General features: G+C 43.1%; 1 protein-coding gene across 4 annotated transcripts in view; it reads left to right on the top strand.

The window, feature by feature from the left end:
- The window catches only part of C1_2H9orf43 (chromosome 1_2 C9orf43 homolog), a 285,830-nt gene that overhangs the window by 63,963 nt on the left and 202,482 nt on the right, over positions 1–19,385 (top strand). For all 4 annotated transcript variants that reach the window (XM_085609947.1, XM_085609948.1, XM_085609945.1 and 1 more), the window contains 2 exons: positions 5,239–5,422; positions 17,853–17,952. In XM_085609947.1, coding sequence (XP_085466073.1) covers positions 5,239–5,422; positions 17,853–17,952 — 284 coding nt within the window. The remainder of the gene's footprint in view (positions 1–5,238; positions 5,423–17,852; positions 17,953–19,385) is intronic.

Below are 19,385 nucleotides of genomic sequence, written 5' to 3'. Positions count from 1 at the left end.
TAATATGGTCTAGACTTATTCCCTTGCAAACCTTCTTATTTGGAACCACCCAGAGATGAACCAACTCCCGTCCCGAAGAACCAGGATAACTGTTTGAAGTCAGCCATTAAAGTGGGTGTCAAATGTGAAACCAGTAATCCACCAGCCCAGCAGCTTTCCCATTTAAAAAACAAAATATTTGTATTGCCTTTTGACAGAAACAAACAACAAAACATTCCCCCTGTTACTGAAGGCATGTGGACAAGCATCCATCCACCAAAGTACAGTGCATTCCTTAGTGCTAAGACTGGACCACTTTACACTGCAGCATTCTAGAGAACTTTTGACTGCCACTTGGGCTCCATCCTTGGTTCAAACTGGCCCCCTCACCCCCCACACTTGCCTAATTCCTCCACTGGAACTCACCCCGTCTCCTCTCTGGCTTCCATCTATGGACGCCATATCTTTTCAAATTTATATCGGCATCCCCTCACTTGGTATATGAACCTTTCTGCCCCCATGCACCAGTCCATGTCTTCTTCCCACTACTGCATAGTTGGTAATGTCCACCCCCCAATATTTAAGTAGATTGCTGCATGCCCCCAAAAAGCAGAGCGTAGCGATGTAGGGATTGTTCCCACCAGATGCCCAGCAGCTTTCCCAATTTTGTATGTTAACTTTTAGATCATAAAGTCCTATTCTGCAATCTCTCGGTTCTTTGAGATTTTCTCTCATAATAATTTATTCTTATCTATCCAAGATTTCACATTATATGTAGTGGGTTCTAGTTCCAATTTATAGAATCTTGGAAAACCTAATTTTTCAAAAGAAGCTAATTTTTGTTTAATTTTGGATCTTTTATTACTGCATCTCATTTTCAATTTGAACTGCCGTGATCCTGCCCGTACTGGGCTTTAGATCTTTATCTGGCTTCTCCTTTGCATTGAATGTAATTTGAACACTTTGGTCTAGGTTTCTTCATGCCAACCTCTACATTTCATATCTAATTATTAACTAGTCTGGCTCAGACACCTGGGCTTCTGGATAAGGCAGCCTGTTTTCCTATTCCTTGAATCTTTACTTAGAATTTAGGAATCCCTTTAATGAAAAGTAAAAAACTGCTCTTTGAATAAATGCTTTAAATGCTTTACATAACATTTACTGTTTTGAATAAGTTCAAAAGAAATTAATGTTTAGAAATTCTGAATTGAAGAATAATTTCCTATTCAAGGTCCACTTATGTACCCCTAAACAGTGTTTCTTAGAGCTTAATGGGGTGCCACTGCTGCGTGGCCAGAAAGGCAAATTGGATTGTGTTACAGTACATGTGAGTCCACAATGATAGCCCTATATTGCAAAAAGTAACTAATTTCTCAGTATACTCTATATTTTTTGCAATAGCATATCCCCTGGTTTCATTGTGGATGCCCCACAACTCACCCATCAATTGAAATCCTTCCATAAACTGTGCCATGGCTTTTTTTATTTCTTACTCTAATTAATGGTGAAGAGTGCTGATTAATCCACATGGATATTAACAGACAATGGAATCATCAAGTTTCAGCCATCTTTAACCTCTGATAAGGTAGCATTACTCGCCTTTAAAATAATAATGATATAATTATCAGGTTCTGTAAGCCAGTGCTTCAATAAATTGCACTTTGACATGTCCCTTATGCTAGCGGTTCTTAATTTATTTTACTTCTGTGGTCCCCTATTGAATCATTTATGGAATCCCTGACCACTCTAAGTCATTGGAAGTCTTGGGCCCACAGTCCAAGCAATATCTATATTTTGAACCTCAAAACAATACACAAAAATACAGAAACAAGTATAAACAAAACAAATACTCAAATATTGAAAACATTTATTTAATTCAAAATCAAATATAGAAAAAGCTTTCAAATTTTCAGTTTTTCTTCTTTATTTGTATATACTTTATTCATATAAATGTACTAATATTAATATTATTTAATTTTGTAAAACTGTAACGGTTCCTTTGAGTAGGCCTCATGGACCCCGAGGAATCCTCGGACAACAGGTTAAGACCCACTTCCGTAAGCCATTTAAATTCCATGAGGATACCATCAATCTTAACCCACTGAACATTCAATGAAGTCTACGCAGGAGAAAAAGGAAAGGCAACCCAATGACCTCATATTAAATCAAACCTACGAGTAACAGAAGAGGTGATTCACTGAAACTCTATGAACTAATAAGCCCAAGAGAGAAGTAAATGCCCCACTCAGGGTTTGAGCTGTTTGGAGTCCACCCATAATCGAACTAAGGGTCCTATACCACACTGATGTTCTTATTCTTTACCCAAGCTGAATGTCCTTTCCAAGGCCAATCACAATTCATTACCTTTTTTCTTTTCTTTAAACATTTGCTTGCTGTTTGTGAGATCCACATAGCCGAACAAGTACAACTTGTATAATTAAAGTGAGTACTTGAACCTATTGTATCCACCTCCTTCTTTACCCCCACCCTTCCTCCACCATCCCTTTTCCACTACATCTAGGACACGCCCACTTAGCCTGGCATTTAACTTAGACACCTTCATTTGTGATTCTTCTATTGATCTGTTCTCCTCAGAAAAAAAGGAGAATGGCCATTGAAATATCTTTCTTAACATATTACCAATGGCTTAAAACCTTAGCTGCTGCAGGCAAATGTACTGTCATCATGTGGTTTTTCATGACCTTTTGACTGACAGTAAACTGTAAGGTCGCTGTTCTCCTTGTCTACACAGCTTAGCTATCACGTATCCCAACTTCCAGCCTTTGTTCTCTGGCAGATATTTATTATTTTTTACTTCAAAGCAAGAGAGAAAGTGAATTTGCTTTAACTGTATATAACAGCAAGCTGATACAGATTGTCAAGCTATCAAACTGTTCAGGTGTGCTCTGATAGTTTCCATGGGGACCTGTTGGCTATCTACTTCTAAATGCAATCTCCCTTAAGTAAAAGAAGAGTAGGTTCATGCAGTTCCATTATATAGAACTTCATAATTCTCTTGTCTCAAGCAGCAGCAGCTGGTGTCTCGATAGAGGGGCGGGGATGAGAGGAAGGGGTAATGGACAGATGACAAGACAAATAAAGAAAAACAAAAAAAGTACCTGCCGCATTGCTGCATCACACTCCTCGCCACTGCAGGCACAGGCTCCTGGAGTCCACTGAGGCCAATCCTAATGCTGCTTTGTCAGGTTTGGCTGAGCGCCCTCAATTTGCGCTCCCAGTTAGACCGGAAGCCTGTGCCTGCTCTCTCCAACCGGCAACACAGCTTGGGTTGGAGAGAGCTTCAGTGTGCATGATGGTTTGGCCGTCCTGAGAAGGCCGGACAAACTGTCATGCGCACTGATAACAGTACACAACACTCCCCCTAGTGCCTGTCATCCTCCTGGTCCTGCCCCCAAGCCTCTCTGAGAGCAAAAATAAAATGATAATAAACAAAGGGTTTATTATAATTTTATTTTTCATTTTTTGGGCTGCTGGCAGGGGGCTATTACCATTACTAAGAATTAAGTGATACGAGTGCTGTATGGTAGCATTCCCATTTTGTGTTTAGTAATGATCAGTAGTGTAGTAGGCCTTTTTACCTGTGTTGCAGGAGTGAAGACTATGGACCCAGTCATGTAAAGTTTACGCTGCTGTGAACTTAACTCATCCTTGGCCCATATGGTGATTGTGTGTAGCTCTAGACTGCATGGGATACTTGGGTGTCCATGTTGAGATGTGTGTGTGCCTAAAATACGGATAGCCTTCCTGCAGCGATCCCCAAGCAGGAAGTATTTAACTTGCCAATCAGCCTATTTCTGTTACTTGTCTTGCGCCTGTGTTGCCTTACACCTCCTTCCCCCTCAAAGAGCCTAGGACTGGTGACTTGCACTATCACTGAGAGTCAAGTGCTGAATGGGGTAGTACTTGACCCAGTTACCAAGAACCCATAGTAGGTCTGGCCCCTGGACAGCAGCATTAAAAGGCCACAACCCCCCAGTTGGGCCCAGTAACCCCTGGTTGCCCCGTGGCCCTCTGAATGTGGTTCTGACAAACACTAACAAGAATGCTGAGACAAGGGTCTGGTGTCCGTCTACAAGGCTCAAATAGCTGTGCACTCAGATGAATGGTTTGCACACAAAGATAGAACCACCGTTAGGGTAGAAAATGGGGGAATGATTTATTTTAAAAGGCAACACGTGAACCTGAGGAATACAAGGAAAATATTGACCACCTTAACTTGGGCACAACAAAATTGTGTGAATGCAGTTGACACATGACACATGATAATATTATGCAGTATGACAGCTATTCCATACACTGTGGCCTATAAATAAATTTATACACAGACACCAATTGTCACGGAGGGCTGTTTGTGATTGTGCCCAATCGTACCTCCTTTAACAAAGGAACATAGCAGGATGTGAGCAGCGATGAGGATGAGCTAGAATAGAGAGGCCTCCAGGCCAATCTTCCCACAAGACAGCCCTAAACCCACATCTTGAGTCATTTTGATAACCGTTTGCAATGCATGGAAGGCACTATATGTTTGTCCACCATCTTTGTATTTTAGTGTTTCTCACTTATTACATCCTGTGATGGAATATTGCTGCCCTGAGTAGGTACTGGGCCATATGCAAAGCAAAGAGTACTGTCTGAGGGGGGTTTTCACTTAGAAGTCCCATGCACCACATATTCCCTTTTTATGGGTATTCCACAAATTGGAAGCCCTCGCCCTTCCCCGTGCCCGTGACAGATGACCCCTATACCTGGAGAACTAAACAAAAGGACTTTAGTTAGGGAAGGGAAGTGCTTTCTTTAAAAAATATTGTCCCTTATCGGCAGGGTAATACATGATGGAGGCTGCTCCAACCTTTGATGGAGAATAAGATCTGGTTAGTCCCTGTTATTGTCAAACTGCAGAGACATCATGGCCAGGCTCCTGAGCTATGACCGGGTGTTCAGCTGGTCATGCTATTCTATTCTATTCTCAGAAATTGAATTGAGCATTCACAATTGGTGCACTACATTCAGAAAGGCAGGTACTTCATACAAAATGTGTGCCTGTTGTGCCGGTGTCCTTAGACATTTAAAGGACATTGAGGTTCTACCCAACAGTGACTAGCATTCTAAGCTTGTGAATCTAAGAAGAACACCCATGCTGGTGAATTATAGCTACAGCTAAGATACTTTTCTGTAGTCCAATGCTAGGTTTCATTTACAATCACAACTAATGTTGGTTTTATTTGTGTTTATCTACAGATGAACTACCCACTGTAAAGGTTGTAACTCTGCCCAGTTACCAGCCCCAGGTCATGGAAGGGTCACTGCGATCCCCGAGTTTGCCAAGATCTTGCCCTACTGGGATGAAGCTGGAGACGTCATATGATCCTTATGGCTATGAGACGGTGGCACAGAGCTTTTCTAGCAGATCTGCTAATTTCAGGTACATTACCTTTTAATGACTTACATAGTCACATAGTAAAATAATTGTCTTTTTATATTTATATGCATATTAAATGGCAGTATCCATTCACCTGAAATTCATTGTTTTGTCCGGCTATGTTGTAGTAAACCATCAAAGATGATCTGGTGTAAAGAGTATATGCTGCCCGTTCTAAAAACATGAAATCCAACAAATATTGCTTTTTAATGCCTCCTAATGTGCTCTATTTCCTTGCTCTATAGATTGTTCGCATAGTAATATGCAGACAGTATCACAGAGAAAATCTGAAGTTATCTTGATCTATGAAATCATGGCTTATGATTTTTGAAAGATAACTCACACCTATTCACCTTTTGGTGCTTACTGTGTCTCAGTTTTTTTAAAAACACACCTTTTGTACAGTCTTTTGAGTGCAGAGTATGTAATATCTAATTGCATAGTTCCTATGATAAACCTCATATAGGGGTTAACCCACACCACAAGAATAAATAATAAACATAATCAATTAATCCGTAGATTTGTAGAGCACTTCTTTTCACCCATGAGGGTATCCAGGTGCTGGCATACTAAATCACCCTGTACAAAACTCACAAAAATTGTTCTACACGTAAGGCACATTTATGGAAGGAAAAGGGCACTAGGGGGTGGAAACATGTAAGTCCTAGATGTAAAACTCCAATTGGAAATGGTCAACAGCAGAAAAGTGGTGTGTAAACCAAGGTGTAGGAGTAAACATACACACAAATAAATATCCATGTGTATAGTTACCTTTGTGAAAATGCTCTTATATGTGTGCCCTATTTCCCATTATGAGTAGCGTGCACATTGTACTTCCACTAGCAGTTTATGCTGGCACAGTTTCCTCTAATTACATGGATCAATTTGTATGGTCAAACCACTGAGCAAAGTAGAATGCTTTGTGGAATTACTGGTCAGTAATACAGGTTCAGCACATTATTCCCCATTAACAAATGGGTGACTCAAAAGTGGGTGCAAAAACCACCTAGGTTAATACAACTACCATGTGGTAACCACATTTTCCTCATGCAGTTTTTGCATCCAATAGCACTGTATTAGTCAGAATGAAACTTCAAGTTTTGGCATTCAAGAACAATAACCTATGGCATCCAAATGGGGAGCAATACCCAGGTTAGAAGGACTCGTGGGATTAAAGCAACTAATCCTTCAATTACAATACTGTACATTCTTGAATGAATTAAATAATTATTAAGCTCCAACATACACCATGGAGGCATTCTGTCACTAAGAAATTGAGAAAAAGAAGAGGAGTGAGATGTATTACAGCCCTTTAGAAACTGATCTGAACAGGTAGGTCACAGTTGTTTTTATATTTGGATAAAACCTTAGGTTTAAAATCTTTTGCAAAGGCTCAATAATGGCTCAGAAAATACTTAGTAATTGGTTCCACAGCTGAGAGGCTTGAACTGAAAAGGACATTCCTCCTTGTCGGGCTGTTTTGAAACAGAGTACAATTGCCCAGAGATGCATGGCAGATCTCAAAACATGCCCAGGAGTATAATTGGTAATGCAAGCCACGAAAGCTGGGGCACTGGAACCATTTATTGCTTTTTTGACCAGACAGAAATATTTTAATGGTACCCCTTGCTTAGCAGGAAGCCAGTGCAATTTATGCCTGGCTTCAGTGATTTTCTTGATTTACACATTCCAAGAGATAGCCTTATGACTGTATAATGAATCAGTTAAAGCATGAACAAAACAGTTTCAAGCAAGCCCAGATATCAGACTTCTGAGGTGTAATACACTCTATGTAAACAGTTAGGGGCCGATTCACAGAACTGATCTGAGACAAAATCCTAAACTTGCTACTTCGGGTATTCACAGAATGCACTTACGATTTTTGGTATTCACAGAAATCACTTACGACTCCTAACTTTACATCCGCAGTCGGGGCTTAATCTCCGCACCAGGAACGTACCCTCCGCACCCGGATCGAACTCTCCACACCCGGACAGTAATCTCTGGCTACAGCAATAATCTCCAGCTCGAGCCGCAATCTCCGGCTCGGGTCGGATAAAGTGTAATCAATGGGCTGGAACACAATTTTTACAAAAAGGAACATTAGGAATGTGTGATAAATGGTAAGGGAGTTCATGAAAAATAGTTTGGGAAGGGAAAAGGGTATGGCCAGACACTACATCATGACCCAGTGCATTTTTATTAGTACACTGTGTGGTTCTTTTTCACTTAATATATACCAATAAGATTATGTTCTGGTAAAACCAGGTGCTCTACACTCCTTCTGGACTAAGCCTGAAGGCTGCTCTCCACAGCTACCACTTAGAGAGCTTTCTAAGTTTGTCTAAGATCACTAAAATCACCATATGGGTTCTCTGGATTAGTGCAGGGTGTCCTCTTACATAAGTGTACACCATATACTAAGCCAGCTTCTCACAAAGTTCATGTGCCGGTAATTCGAATTCAGGATGTATTAAATTAAACAGGTATTTAGCTTTTGCTACTAAGTAGTAAGACTCTAAATTGAGAGTAGTGTCTTTCTGTGGCATATGGGAGTGTCAGTGTTCCTTAGCTAAGCCTACAGTATTTTCACACCCACACAAAGCTCAAGAAACCGAGCATAACGTATTAAAGAAGACTTTTGAGAGAGGCAAGGATAGATTCATGAATAAATAAAGTAGCCAGGACAGGGATACTATCTTCAGCACCGGATTTGTCCCCCGAATGAGAGTGTGCTCCTACGCTTGGCTTGATGGCTAATTTTCCAGACCTCTAGGTTATAATTTAGCTGGATCATTAAATTGAGATTACAATGGCCCATTATCCCAGGTATCTAGTCGGGCCAGGACATCATAACGCGGGAAATTCAACAGGGAGATTTTGATAACAGTACCCAACATAAAATCTGTCCCATCAACTTGCAGGTATCTAACTGGTCATTAATGTATGATGTCAGTGCCCTAGATCAATCATTGATCTTCATGTTTTGATAGTTGTCATTTTTTCCTTGGTAATTATCTTCATCGGGCACGTCTAATTTATTCTTTTTTGGTTAGGATAACATTACTTTAGGAGCTGTGACCCGTTATGTTTGATGCATAACCTTGCAGGGTAAACCATTGCGTATTCAATCTTTAGTTTCTGCAAGCATTTCTTGTCAGACATGTAAGTACACTGTACGATCTGGACGGCAATTATCAAATTCAGAAAACAGTAGACATTAGAGCCTTCATAGTTCAAATCACGTGTCTCTTGGGTCAATCTGAGAACAGTATCATGGTCTGTGTCATTTAGTATTCAGGCAGCGATGTGCCTAGGAGGTGCCCCTGGGAGCTGGTGTGCGTTCAAAAATCTATGTGCTTGCTCCATATGAACAAGGATGAGAGGGCTGTTGCCCCAAAAAGGCTTGTATGCATCTATTCAACATAAAGCTCCATCTTGCCATCCATGGAGGATTGAGGAACCCCTATAATGCACAAATTGTTTTGACACGAGCGAGCCTCTAAGTCCTCCTTCTTGGCATGCCTGACATCGATTAGTTTTACAAGTCGCTGTAGAGTTTAGATTGCATGGCTGATTCATCCTATGTGTCAGAAAAATGCCATTCTGCGCCATCCATGCTCTCCATGAATATGTTCAAGAAATACTGCATGAGGTCCACCCTGGATGTCTTTTTTGTTGATTATTTATAGACTCCTTTGCATTACTATCAACAGGAGTGCTGGAGTCTGCACTGTATGAGCATCCCGGAGTTTGTGTTGCTTCCTCCTCCTGCGTATGTCTTTTGGTCGCTTTTTTAGCCTCAAAGGTAATCCTGGCTTGTTTATTGCCTCTTTTCCCTATTCTGGCGACTAAAGATTGGTCTTATGTCCCCACAGCATGTGGGGTGGCAGTAGTATGGCCTGTCACTGGAGTTTTCAGTGACTGTTTAGTTTGAATGCCTGAATAATTCCCAACAGGAGATTCACTAGTGCATGTCAGGGCAGCCCCAGAATTTTGTTCTCATGCCCTCTATAGTGAGCCATGCTTTAAATTGAGTCTTAGTGTTCCAGCTGTTTGCCCACTGCTGAGAAATGGGTAGTTGCGCTGGCACTCGCACCCTGTAAATGTCTGCTCCCAAGAAGATATAGAGAATGAGCCATCCTGCCATGGGGTACCGGCTGCCTCAAGAATTGATAGGGCTTCTTTACAGGACAAGGCACAGCAACCTATGGGGCCTTTGTTAATGAAGGTGCATGGCCACCTCCCCAGCCCGCACGCCCGGTTGGCATGGACAGGTAACTCAGCAAGGCGCCTAAGCAGCTGTATTGGCCAACTTCTCACCAGTGCTGCAACAGTCTGTACATCAATGCCCAGCAACTTGGGAGGGAGGCATCCCCTTTTGCGCCAGGCTGACCTATCGGACTTATGCACAGCAGATCAGTGTGGCCAGATCTGGCAGGGCAGAGTCGTGGGCCCAGCCCAATGGTCAGATAGGCTGGGGCTGGGCCATCAGGCCCTGGAGTCATGTACAACACTATTGGAGACCTTGTGCTTCCTCATACTTCTCTAGCAATGCCTAGTGAGGGGGGAAACAAGGCTTGTTGGAAATTTGCCCTTTCTGCAGGATCACCCCAACCTCTGCCTTCTGTTGTGGAACCCATTTTTCTGTTGGCTATGGGATTCTGTGCACTATACCCCTGCTGACCAGCGATAAAATGCCTGTGCTTTCCTCTCTAAACTTGGCAAAATTGGCATACAAATGATTGGCACACTTATTTTACTTATAAGTCCCTAGTGTATGGTACTGTATGTTTCTAGGTCCTGTAAGTTAAATGATACTAGTGGGTTGCACACTCATTGTGCCACCCACTACAATAGCCCTGTAAAACATGTCCCTATTCCTGCCCTTACATCCTTTGTGTGCAGTTTTAAACTGCCATTTCGCCCTGGCAAATTAAACATTTTGCCAGGCTTAAATCTTACTCCTCTTTAATTTCCTATAAGTCACCGACAAGGTCGGACCTAAATGCCCATAGGTCAGGAAGTATGTATTCAAAAAGTATTTAATGGCTTACGTGCCCTGAGAGTGAAAATTCTTCAAAGTTGTGTTTTGCTGTAGCAAGACTGGCTCTCCCAAAGGAAAACACCGGGTTACATTATATCAACCTATAATGCATAACTTTAGTTTGGGTGCAGTTTGAACCTTAATTCAAGGCTCATTTTAATTGTAATTAAAATCAAACTTAATGTTCAAGTTGGATTTCAAAATGGCATAAAATTAGACTTTTAGTAATTGGACATCAGGTATTATGGAGAACTGTGCCTCCAAAGGGGGCAATCCTTTATCCTTCTTGGTCCATTAGCCTGGCTACATCACTGTAAGCTGTTCTGCCCACACACTGACAACTTGCACTGCCACCCCCTCCATCAGAAGACAGCCTGCATCCACCCAGGGAAATTCAATGGGAGTGTCGGTCTCCTTCCCTAGTCAATAAATGACACCATCAGGAGCACGCACCCCTCTCCAACAACGTCCACAATGTGTTCGCCGAGTCCCTCCTCACAAGTTACTGGAGAATTACTCCCCACTTCTGTAAATGACTGGATCAGGCTTTGTCATGAACATGGGAATAGCTCCTGGAATCAATCTCTCATGACCTTTTCGATTGGGATGCTCAGAAATAATGAGACTTCAACTGTGGCAGACTAATGCTTGGGGAAGAGGTACCCATACAATGAGGGCAGCTCCATTAACACCTCACAATGTATGTGCCCTTTGACCTTTTCCTGGAAAAGGTATTCGCGTTCTAGCAAACGACTAAATATTATAACTAGTAAGGGATAGAAAGCGCTATATAAATACAATTTCAATTGAAAGCACACAGCTCAGTTTTGACCTCTTTGCACTACCAGTAAAAACAAATAAATCTTTGTCATCGCAAAGCTTCAAGTGATTCGACCAATTTAGCCAGTATGGGCGTGTCCTTTACATTTATAGATTACCCTAAACATTTGCAGATTAACACGTTGTGCACATTTGCATTTCTTTCAGGCAGTGGATACCCTGGCAGAAGGGATTATTCAGCTGTCTACCCAGCTTTGGTTTCACAACACAGGAGACTCCCTGCATTACACTTCAGCTGAGGCATTTGACAGCATTATAGTCACCCATGTGTTGCTGCCTTAGTGTAGTATGTGAACGGATTGTTCAGAAAAAACTCCAGCCAGTGCTCAAGTGTCTACAGTTGAGCACCGAATAAAAAAAAGTTATTAAATTCATGTGCAAGAGCTCCAGCAAGGTAAATTTGGAGATGTGATGTACCAACCATATGCCACAAAATGTGAAATATTTTGCAAGAAACAGAAAATACAATTACAAAACAGCCTCCCTGTCTGAGCCCTCTCTGCCTGCACAGCTGTACTCCAGTCTTGTTATGGCTTACACGGTGTTAGTGCAGCCAGCCGCTCTCAGGCTCCCAGGGCTCCCACTGTTCCCAGAGTGGGATCAATGAGAAAGCGCACCTGCAGTCATCGAGCAGTAGGCACCTCTGTCGCAGCAGCTCCGATCGGAGCACAACAGCTGGTCTTCGGTCTACGGCTGACAAGGGATTCAAAGCGGGCAGAGTTAAAGGCACAACAATTAATACAAATTTCTCTCCATTTCAAGCCAATCCTGGGAACTGCATTTTATTAGGGTTTAATGTGGGAGCAGATGTTCGAGGTGCTGCATGGATATGAGGACAACGGCGGGATGAATGCAAAAGTATGTCAGTGGTATAGGAGGAACAGGGAGGAACGAATGCTGCAATAAAATGCAAGCAGCTACGGGGTCCTGAGCTGAACACGCACCCACTGAAACACTGACAGGAAACTAAGGAAAAAAATGACAGCCAAACATACAGATAAACAACCAGTGCGTAAAGATACAGTACTTAGTCCTGCAAAAGACAAAAAGGAGGGACGAAGGGAAAGGAATGACCACTAGCAAGCAAGGACACAGAACCAAACAAATGAAAAGCAGTGGGCGGGTGTAAGCCCACAAAGCATATACAACAGGTCTCAAAGCTTGACCTAAAAAGGAAACAGTGGCTACATCATTTGATAAGGGATCTGAATTGTTCAAGAGGTTGTTTCTATTGGCTCTTTGCTTCAGCTATTCACATTAGGTCCCTCTGAGGCATATTTTCACAATTCTACGCTGTTAATAATTGACGGAAATGGTTGCCTCACCTTCCAGGCCAGAACCAACTTTACATCCAACTACAACATCTAGAAATCCAAGTTGGTTGACTGCTGATTTTCTCGCCGAGCAGAATTCATGGAGACATGCTAGATGTTCTATCTGCTTAACTTTATGTTTGCTGTAGTGTTTCTTGCATTTACACTTTCCTCACCCATATTTTGCATTTTCTTTTTTTCAAAACACATTTTAATTAAGTCAGCAGAGAAAATAGTAACATTTCGGACAGGAGAAATACAATAAAAACTGATCTTTATCATAACCTTAAAGCTGGTGACTTGCATTACAAAAAGTATGACATTTATAATATATGAAAATGAACATTTTGGGCCTGTAAACATCAGCCCGTAACATTCCAACCAAGTGTGCTATGTACTTAGCAATAGTCCAGGTATCCTACCCATCAAGCCAGTTCATAAGTGGCTTAGTCCTTTGTATCATTATTCTCTGCCGTGGTTTGTTCTCACAAGTCCTCCACATCAGCATGTTGGAGTGGAGTGGGTTCCAAAATGAGACCTCTAAAGTCTGCCCATCACTTCCAAATTTTAGGGTGCTTCTGTGGGCAACCCCGTGCTGTAAATATAGGTTGCTCCTGATCCATGCACCAATCAAGCCCCGCCTCCAACGCACTCAATTTAGGGGCGGCTGGTCCTGCCATACTCCAGCTATATCTCTCTTAGACAAAGTGAGGTCCAAGAATAGCAAATGCCTTTTATAGATTGTGCCCCCTTTTTTGTCAGTGATGTGTAGCAGGGCAAGTTTAGGAGATAAGGATATTTCCCAACCCAGTTCTTCTGACAAACAGGCCATAACCCCCCTCCAAAATCTATTGAGCGCAGTGCATTCCCAAACGGTGCGGATGAACGTGCCTTCCGCGCCATCGCATCGTAAGCATGTAGGGGAAGCTATCAGTCCCGCCCTCCACAGCCTGTGCCTGGTGAAATAAGCACGGTGTATGTATTTGAACTGGATTTGCGTTAAGCGAGAAGCTATTGCAGCTCCTTGTGGGGATTCTAGCGCCTCCTTCCAGTCATCACCATCAAGGGGACCAAGGTCTGCCTGCCATCTCTCCTGGAGTGAGTGTAGTGTGGTAGAGAGATTCGTCACCAAGGTTTGGTATATCTTTGCAATCTTGTGATCCCCTAAGTCGCCCATGAACACCTTGGCTTCTATCAGATTGATCTCCGGGAGAGTACTTATAGAATTGTGAATGTGACATAACAGATTCTTTCCTAAGCTCTTGGAAGGACTTCAAGGTGGTGCCGCGCATTACGTCTCCCAAAGTAGAAATACCTATGGCGTCCCAGTCCTGAAATCCAGACAGGGTAGATACTTGCGGTAGAAGGCCACTCTGCCAGAGGGGTGTCTCTCTCATCAGTCGCCCCCACCATCCCATTCTGCGCAATGAATCTTTCCATACTCCAAACACCACGTGCGTGGCAGACGGAAGTCGTCAAAGCTCTTTTGAGGTATGTAGGAGTAAGTGGAGTAGTGTGTCGCCCATGAGCCACTGTTCTACATGATACACCGGGTCATCTTGAATCCCGTACCACCAATCGTTCAACACCAGGAGATGAGACGCTGCGTGGTATGCGTGAATGTCAGGGGTCGCTATCCCCCCACAATATGTAGATTGAAAACACATTTTTAGCGCAACTCTAACTGCTCGATCATTACAGAGGAAATGATCAAGCCTCAAATTGAGCTGACGGAACCGGATGGGCGGTACCTGAAAGGGATGGTTCTGCAGCTGATAGAGAAGGCGAGGGAGCGAAACCATCTTAAAAATTGCTCACCGTCCCAAAATAGATAAAGGCATAAGCAACCACGACTTCATCTCAGTCTGGGTGCATGCCCAGATGGGGGCAATATTTTTATCCCACGATATCGATTAGGAGGACGAGAGGTGGACCCTGAGCTATTTAAACCCGGTTACGGCTAGCGTCACCCCCTCCGCCCAGGTGCCCAACTCTGAGTCTCCTCGCAGAGGCCACAGAATAGACTTACGGGCATTCGTATACAGTCATGAGTTTTCTCCGAATACTTCTATTATGTGGAGCAATCTAGGTCCGGTCCGATGCGGCTCTAAAAGAAAGAAAAGGACCTTGACTGCATAAAGGGCGATACGGTCTGATATCCCGCCCGGCAATTCAAATCCCTTGACCTGTGCGTCAATTCTGACCCAAGAGGCCAGCGGTTCTATTGCCAATGCAAATAAATAAGGGGATAGAGTGCATCCCTGGTGAGTGCCGCGCCCTATAGAGAAGGGGTCAGAGACCGCACCTGCCACTCTAACCGAGGCAGTAAGGTCGGTATATAACAGTCGAATATATGACATAAAACACTGTCCGATGTTTAAGCGGAATAGGAGGGCAAATAGGTACGTCCACCCCAGCGAATCAAATGCCCTATCTATATCAGCCAGCAGTAATGCTGCCAGAGCTTCAAGACATTCAACCGCTACCACTCCATTGTGAGCCCGCCGGATATTGTGGTGAGTAGCCGGATGAGGCCTAAATCCTGTCTGATTAGGGTGAACCAGGTCTGTCATATAGGGAAGGATGCGGTTAGCGAGGGCTTTGGCCCAGAGTTTGGCCTCCACATTCAGCAGCGATATAGGACGATACGATGAATGCTGATCCAGGGGTCTGCTGGGCTTGAGGAATACTTCAATTTCGGTATGGCACCAGTCGGGCAGGAGCCATTTCTCCTCAAGCGCCGTGTTTAACACCACAAGGTAGTGGGGAACGAACTGAGACTGAAAAAGCTTGTAAAATTTGCGCGGGAAACCGTTAGGGCCCAGAGCTTTGCCTGTGCGCAGGTCTGTTAGGGCTGCACCCAGCTCCTCGACAGTCAGAGGGGCATCTAATTCGGCTTGTGTTGTATCCGATAAGGCCTTTGGGGGTAGGTCATCGAGAAAGCGGTGTATCATGGGTTCTGGCAGAACTTCCTTGGGAGTATATAGATCAGCATAATAGGTCGCTAAGCTGGATGCAATTTGGACCGGGTCCATAAGTATTTGGCCGTTCACACCCAGAATACCAGGTATCGTTGGTGGGTGGAATGCTTGTTGGCACAGACGGGGCAGGAGAGAGCTCGACCCACCCCCCCATTGATAAATTCTGCTGCGGGAGACCAGCCAAGCTTGTCTGGCCTCATCGTGCAGTGTGTTGGTGTATGTCTGTTGCACAAAAAGGAGTTGGCGGCAAATCAGCCTTCCATCCTCACCCCTACTCCGCTGCTCCAAGTCCAGCATCTGAGCCTCAGTTTGGAGTAATACCTCCTGATGCTTCTTACGTTGGGCAGTACAAAAGGATAAATCTGCACCTCTGAGGGTTGGCTTCATAGCCTCCCAGATGGTGTCCGCCGAGTTCACCGTTCCTAAATTATCAGTGAAGTAATCTGTAACGGCCCGATACATATATGTCTTATATTGAGGAGTATGGAGGTGCCATGTCGACAGGCGCCTTCGGAAGGGAGGGCAAGCTACAGCCAAGCGCATCATCAGCACCACTGGGAAATGATCCGATAAACCCCTGGGTAGTATGTCCGTGGCTGCGATACGATAATAGTAACTAGCTGGTATAAAAATATAGTCCAAGCATGAGAATGAGTCATGGGCTGTAGAGTAGTATGTATAGCTTTGCGTAGTCGGGTGTAAGTGTCTCCACGTGTCTATCCAGCCCATGTCTTGCACTAATGTCTGTAGTCGCATTTCTCTAAGTGTCCCCAACCCTTCACGTGGTCTCCATCTATCCTGGGCCTGAATCAAGACATCATTCCAATCTCCACCTATTATGCAGAGGCCTTTGGGTACATTTAACATTATATTTGTTAGATGCTCTAGAAATGACTCGAATAATGGGGGGCGGGCGCATAAACGCTGCCAAGAATAATGAATTCCTCATATAGCGTACCGGTCACAATAATGTATCTACCCTGGGGATCGGCCCATGTGTGTGTGAGTGTAAAGGGGACTCTCTGATGAGTTAAAACCGCCACCCCACGGGAACCCCTGGTAAATCTGACATGGAAGACCTGTACGTAGCCAAAATGGGAAAGGCATGGTGCCTTGGTACCCATAAGATGGGTTTCTTGTAGCAACAGGACATCTGCTGAGACACGTTTAGTCTGTCTAAGGATAGCACCTCTTTTAACCTTGTCAAGCGCACCCCATACATTTCAGCTATCTGAACTCTGCTAGCTGATTCTAACATAGGGCAGTATCTGGAGAGTTAATGTAGGACTCGGCTTGATGTGGGGCACGAATATCATCTGCACAGTAAAATACGACACAGCATCTTTAACAAAACTAAACAAACCCAGTGCCTCCCCGTCCACCCCACCCAATACCTCAAAACTGCTGAAGTATCTGCATATTTTTGCATTTTTGATTGTGAGCACGTTTTGTCTTTTTGATATCTGGCTGCTCTATATTAACCTTGTATACGTGAAATCTTTAATAAATATATATTTTATAGCATATAGCATGTACTTTTCACACTGTGGGCCCGATTCACAAAGATCCTCCGCAGTCGTGGCGTGGGCTCCGCAGTCATGGCGTAGTTTTGCACTTATGGCAGAATTTCTGCATTGAAAAACTGCAGTGTGGAGATTCCGCCACTAGTGCGTAGACTCCACCATGACTGTAGAGCCTCCACCATGCCTGCGGAGGATCTTTGTGAATCGGGCCTTGAAACTTCACCAACTATATTACCAGTTCATCATGGTTTCGCAGCAGTGGGCAAGGATTGATGCGTCAGATAAATCGTTAAAATCCAAACATTATTTATAAAATTCTTAATTAAAACAAGTCCATTGTTGTTCATCCCACTCGTTAGATGGGTCATATACAACTTTTACACTCCCCACCAACATGCGTGTTTCAGGTCTGCCAAGGCCCTTCCTGATGTTACTCTAGATCCAGTGTCATGTCTTGACATTGGATCTCATGTGAAACCCTCCAGAAGGGTCGGGACCAGTGTGGCAAATGTGTGCTCTTGTGATGAATAGTATCTATGATGTAAAAGAGTCCAAAATACCCTTCTAAGCATTGTTGAGACCTTTTCTTATAAAGCTATTGGGGATTCAACTGGAGGCACTGAAAGAGGAAAACAATCCATTTTACTTTCGCACATCACCTGATGTCAATTCAGTGTGGCCTTTCTTATATCCTTCTAATTGTTCTGTGAATTGTATCTGTGCTTTCAGTTTGGGGAAAATACATTTTCCAGGTCTGAACTCAGCCAGAGATTTTGAAAAATTGCTTCAAAGGAACCGAAGATTTGTTTCAATGGGGAAAGTTCAAAAGGTGAGTCGACAAATTCTGTGAAACCGACTTCTCTAGAAGTAACTCCCCATCTCAGGATCACAAGCTTAAGATATTGGGCCTAAAGAATTGAAGGCATTTCACCGTGGCAAACCTGCTCTCCAGAAAGTGTAAGGCTATGACATTGCAAACTGGCACTCAAAATTGTTGTTACTTGGGAATGATAAGCAAATAGGGGTGGCAAATATATCAATGTTTTGTCACCTCTCCTGCAGTCGCCATATGTTCACTGGATGTGTTCTAATTCTAGAATGCTTGAAGGAGATTTTTACCAAGATAAAGAGGATCACAAATGTGCATCTCCAGCTATCTCCTTTTGTGCTATTGCTGAATGATCTTTCTTCTGTTATTATACCAGATATGTTTTGCACTTTTTAGATGGCTAACAGTTTTCTGATTACTAAAAACAAATCATCCTTTTTACTGGAAAACTTCAAAGAAACTTTATATAGACTATTGGATTGCTGATTTGATACACAAGCGAATCTTTAAAAAAGTCAGCTACAGGCTGAGAAATGATGAAATGACCTTCCATTCCATGTGGTCCCTATATCTTGATGTCCATGCTTAATCCTTTGCTAACCTCTTAGTTGCCATTTCAGTAATAAGTATCTCTGCTTTTACTTATTGATGCTAAATCATATGTTTGAGTTCGATAAAAATCTTATATGCAACCTAGTAGTCCAGTCAGAAGTTAAACTTTATATTTATGACTAGTTTTTGAACTTGCGCAGCATGTGCTCACTGTTGGAGCGTATTGTTATGTTAAATGTCTTCTTTAATTGAGTGTTTTAAAATATGAAAAAATAAAAGAAATAAAGTTCAAAAACGGTTCTGTAAATGCTCAATCTTCAAACTATGGCCTAGTGATTGAAATTGTTTAAGTTCCTAAAAACATTTTAAGATAGTCCTGCAATTGGACTTGCAGATGAAAGAGACCCAGGTGACTCAAGCCATGCAATCCAGAAAACAACCTCAAAATCCAATGGGCAAGGGCTACCTCCAACCCAAGCTATCCTCCAGCCCAAGCCACCTTAGTGACCCCTAGCGAGGGACAGAAAAAAATCACGACATATAATTATGAAACAGCCAAGCACCTCAACACCGCAGCCCCATTCTTATCAACAAGAATTGATATGATGACATCTGGGGGAGGGGAGGCTGCTGTAACAGCCTTACTGGTCATCCAGGGTTTGTGTGCCAGAGGGGGTGCATGTAGGGTTCAATAAAAATTCCACCTATAGAAACCCCCATCCACAACACAACTCTGAAAACTGCCCATAAGCATTTAATGCAGCATTAAAACTGCACTCATCACTGTCTTGTCCACGTGCACTCAACTCCTTACTTCAGTCTCTAATCTTCTGAAACTGCTAAAACATCAGGCACACAGTTTTCTCACATGCTACCCTGAT

This window comes from Triturus cristatus, chromosome 1_2 (genome assembly GCF_964204655.1).
Source record: "Triturus cristatus chromosome 1_2, aTriCri1.1, whole genome shotgun sequence".
NCBI lineage: Eukaryota > Metazoa > Chordata > Amphibia > Caudata > Salamandridae > Triturus > Triturus cristatus.
Note: the sequence above shows the minus strand (reverse complement) of the source record. Positions and strands in the feature narration are given on the sequence as shown.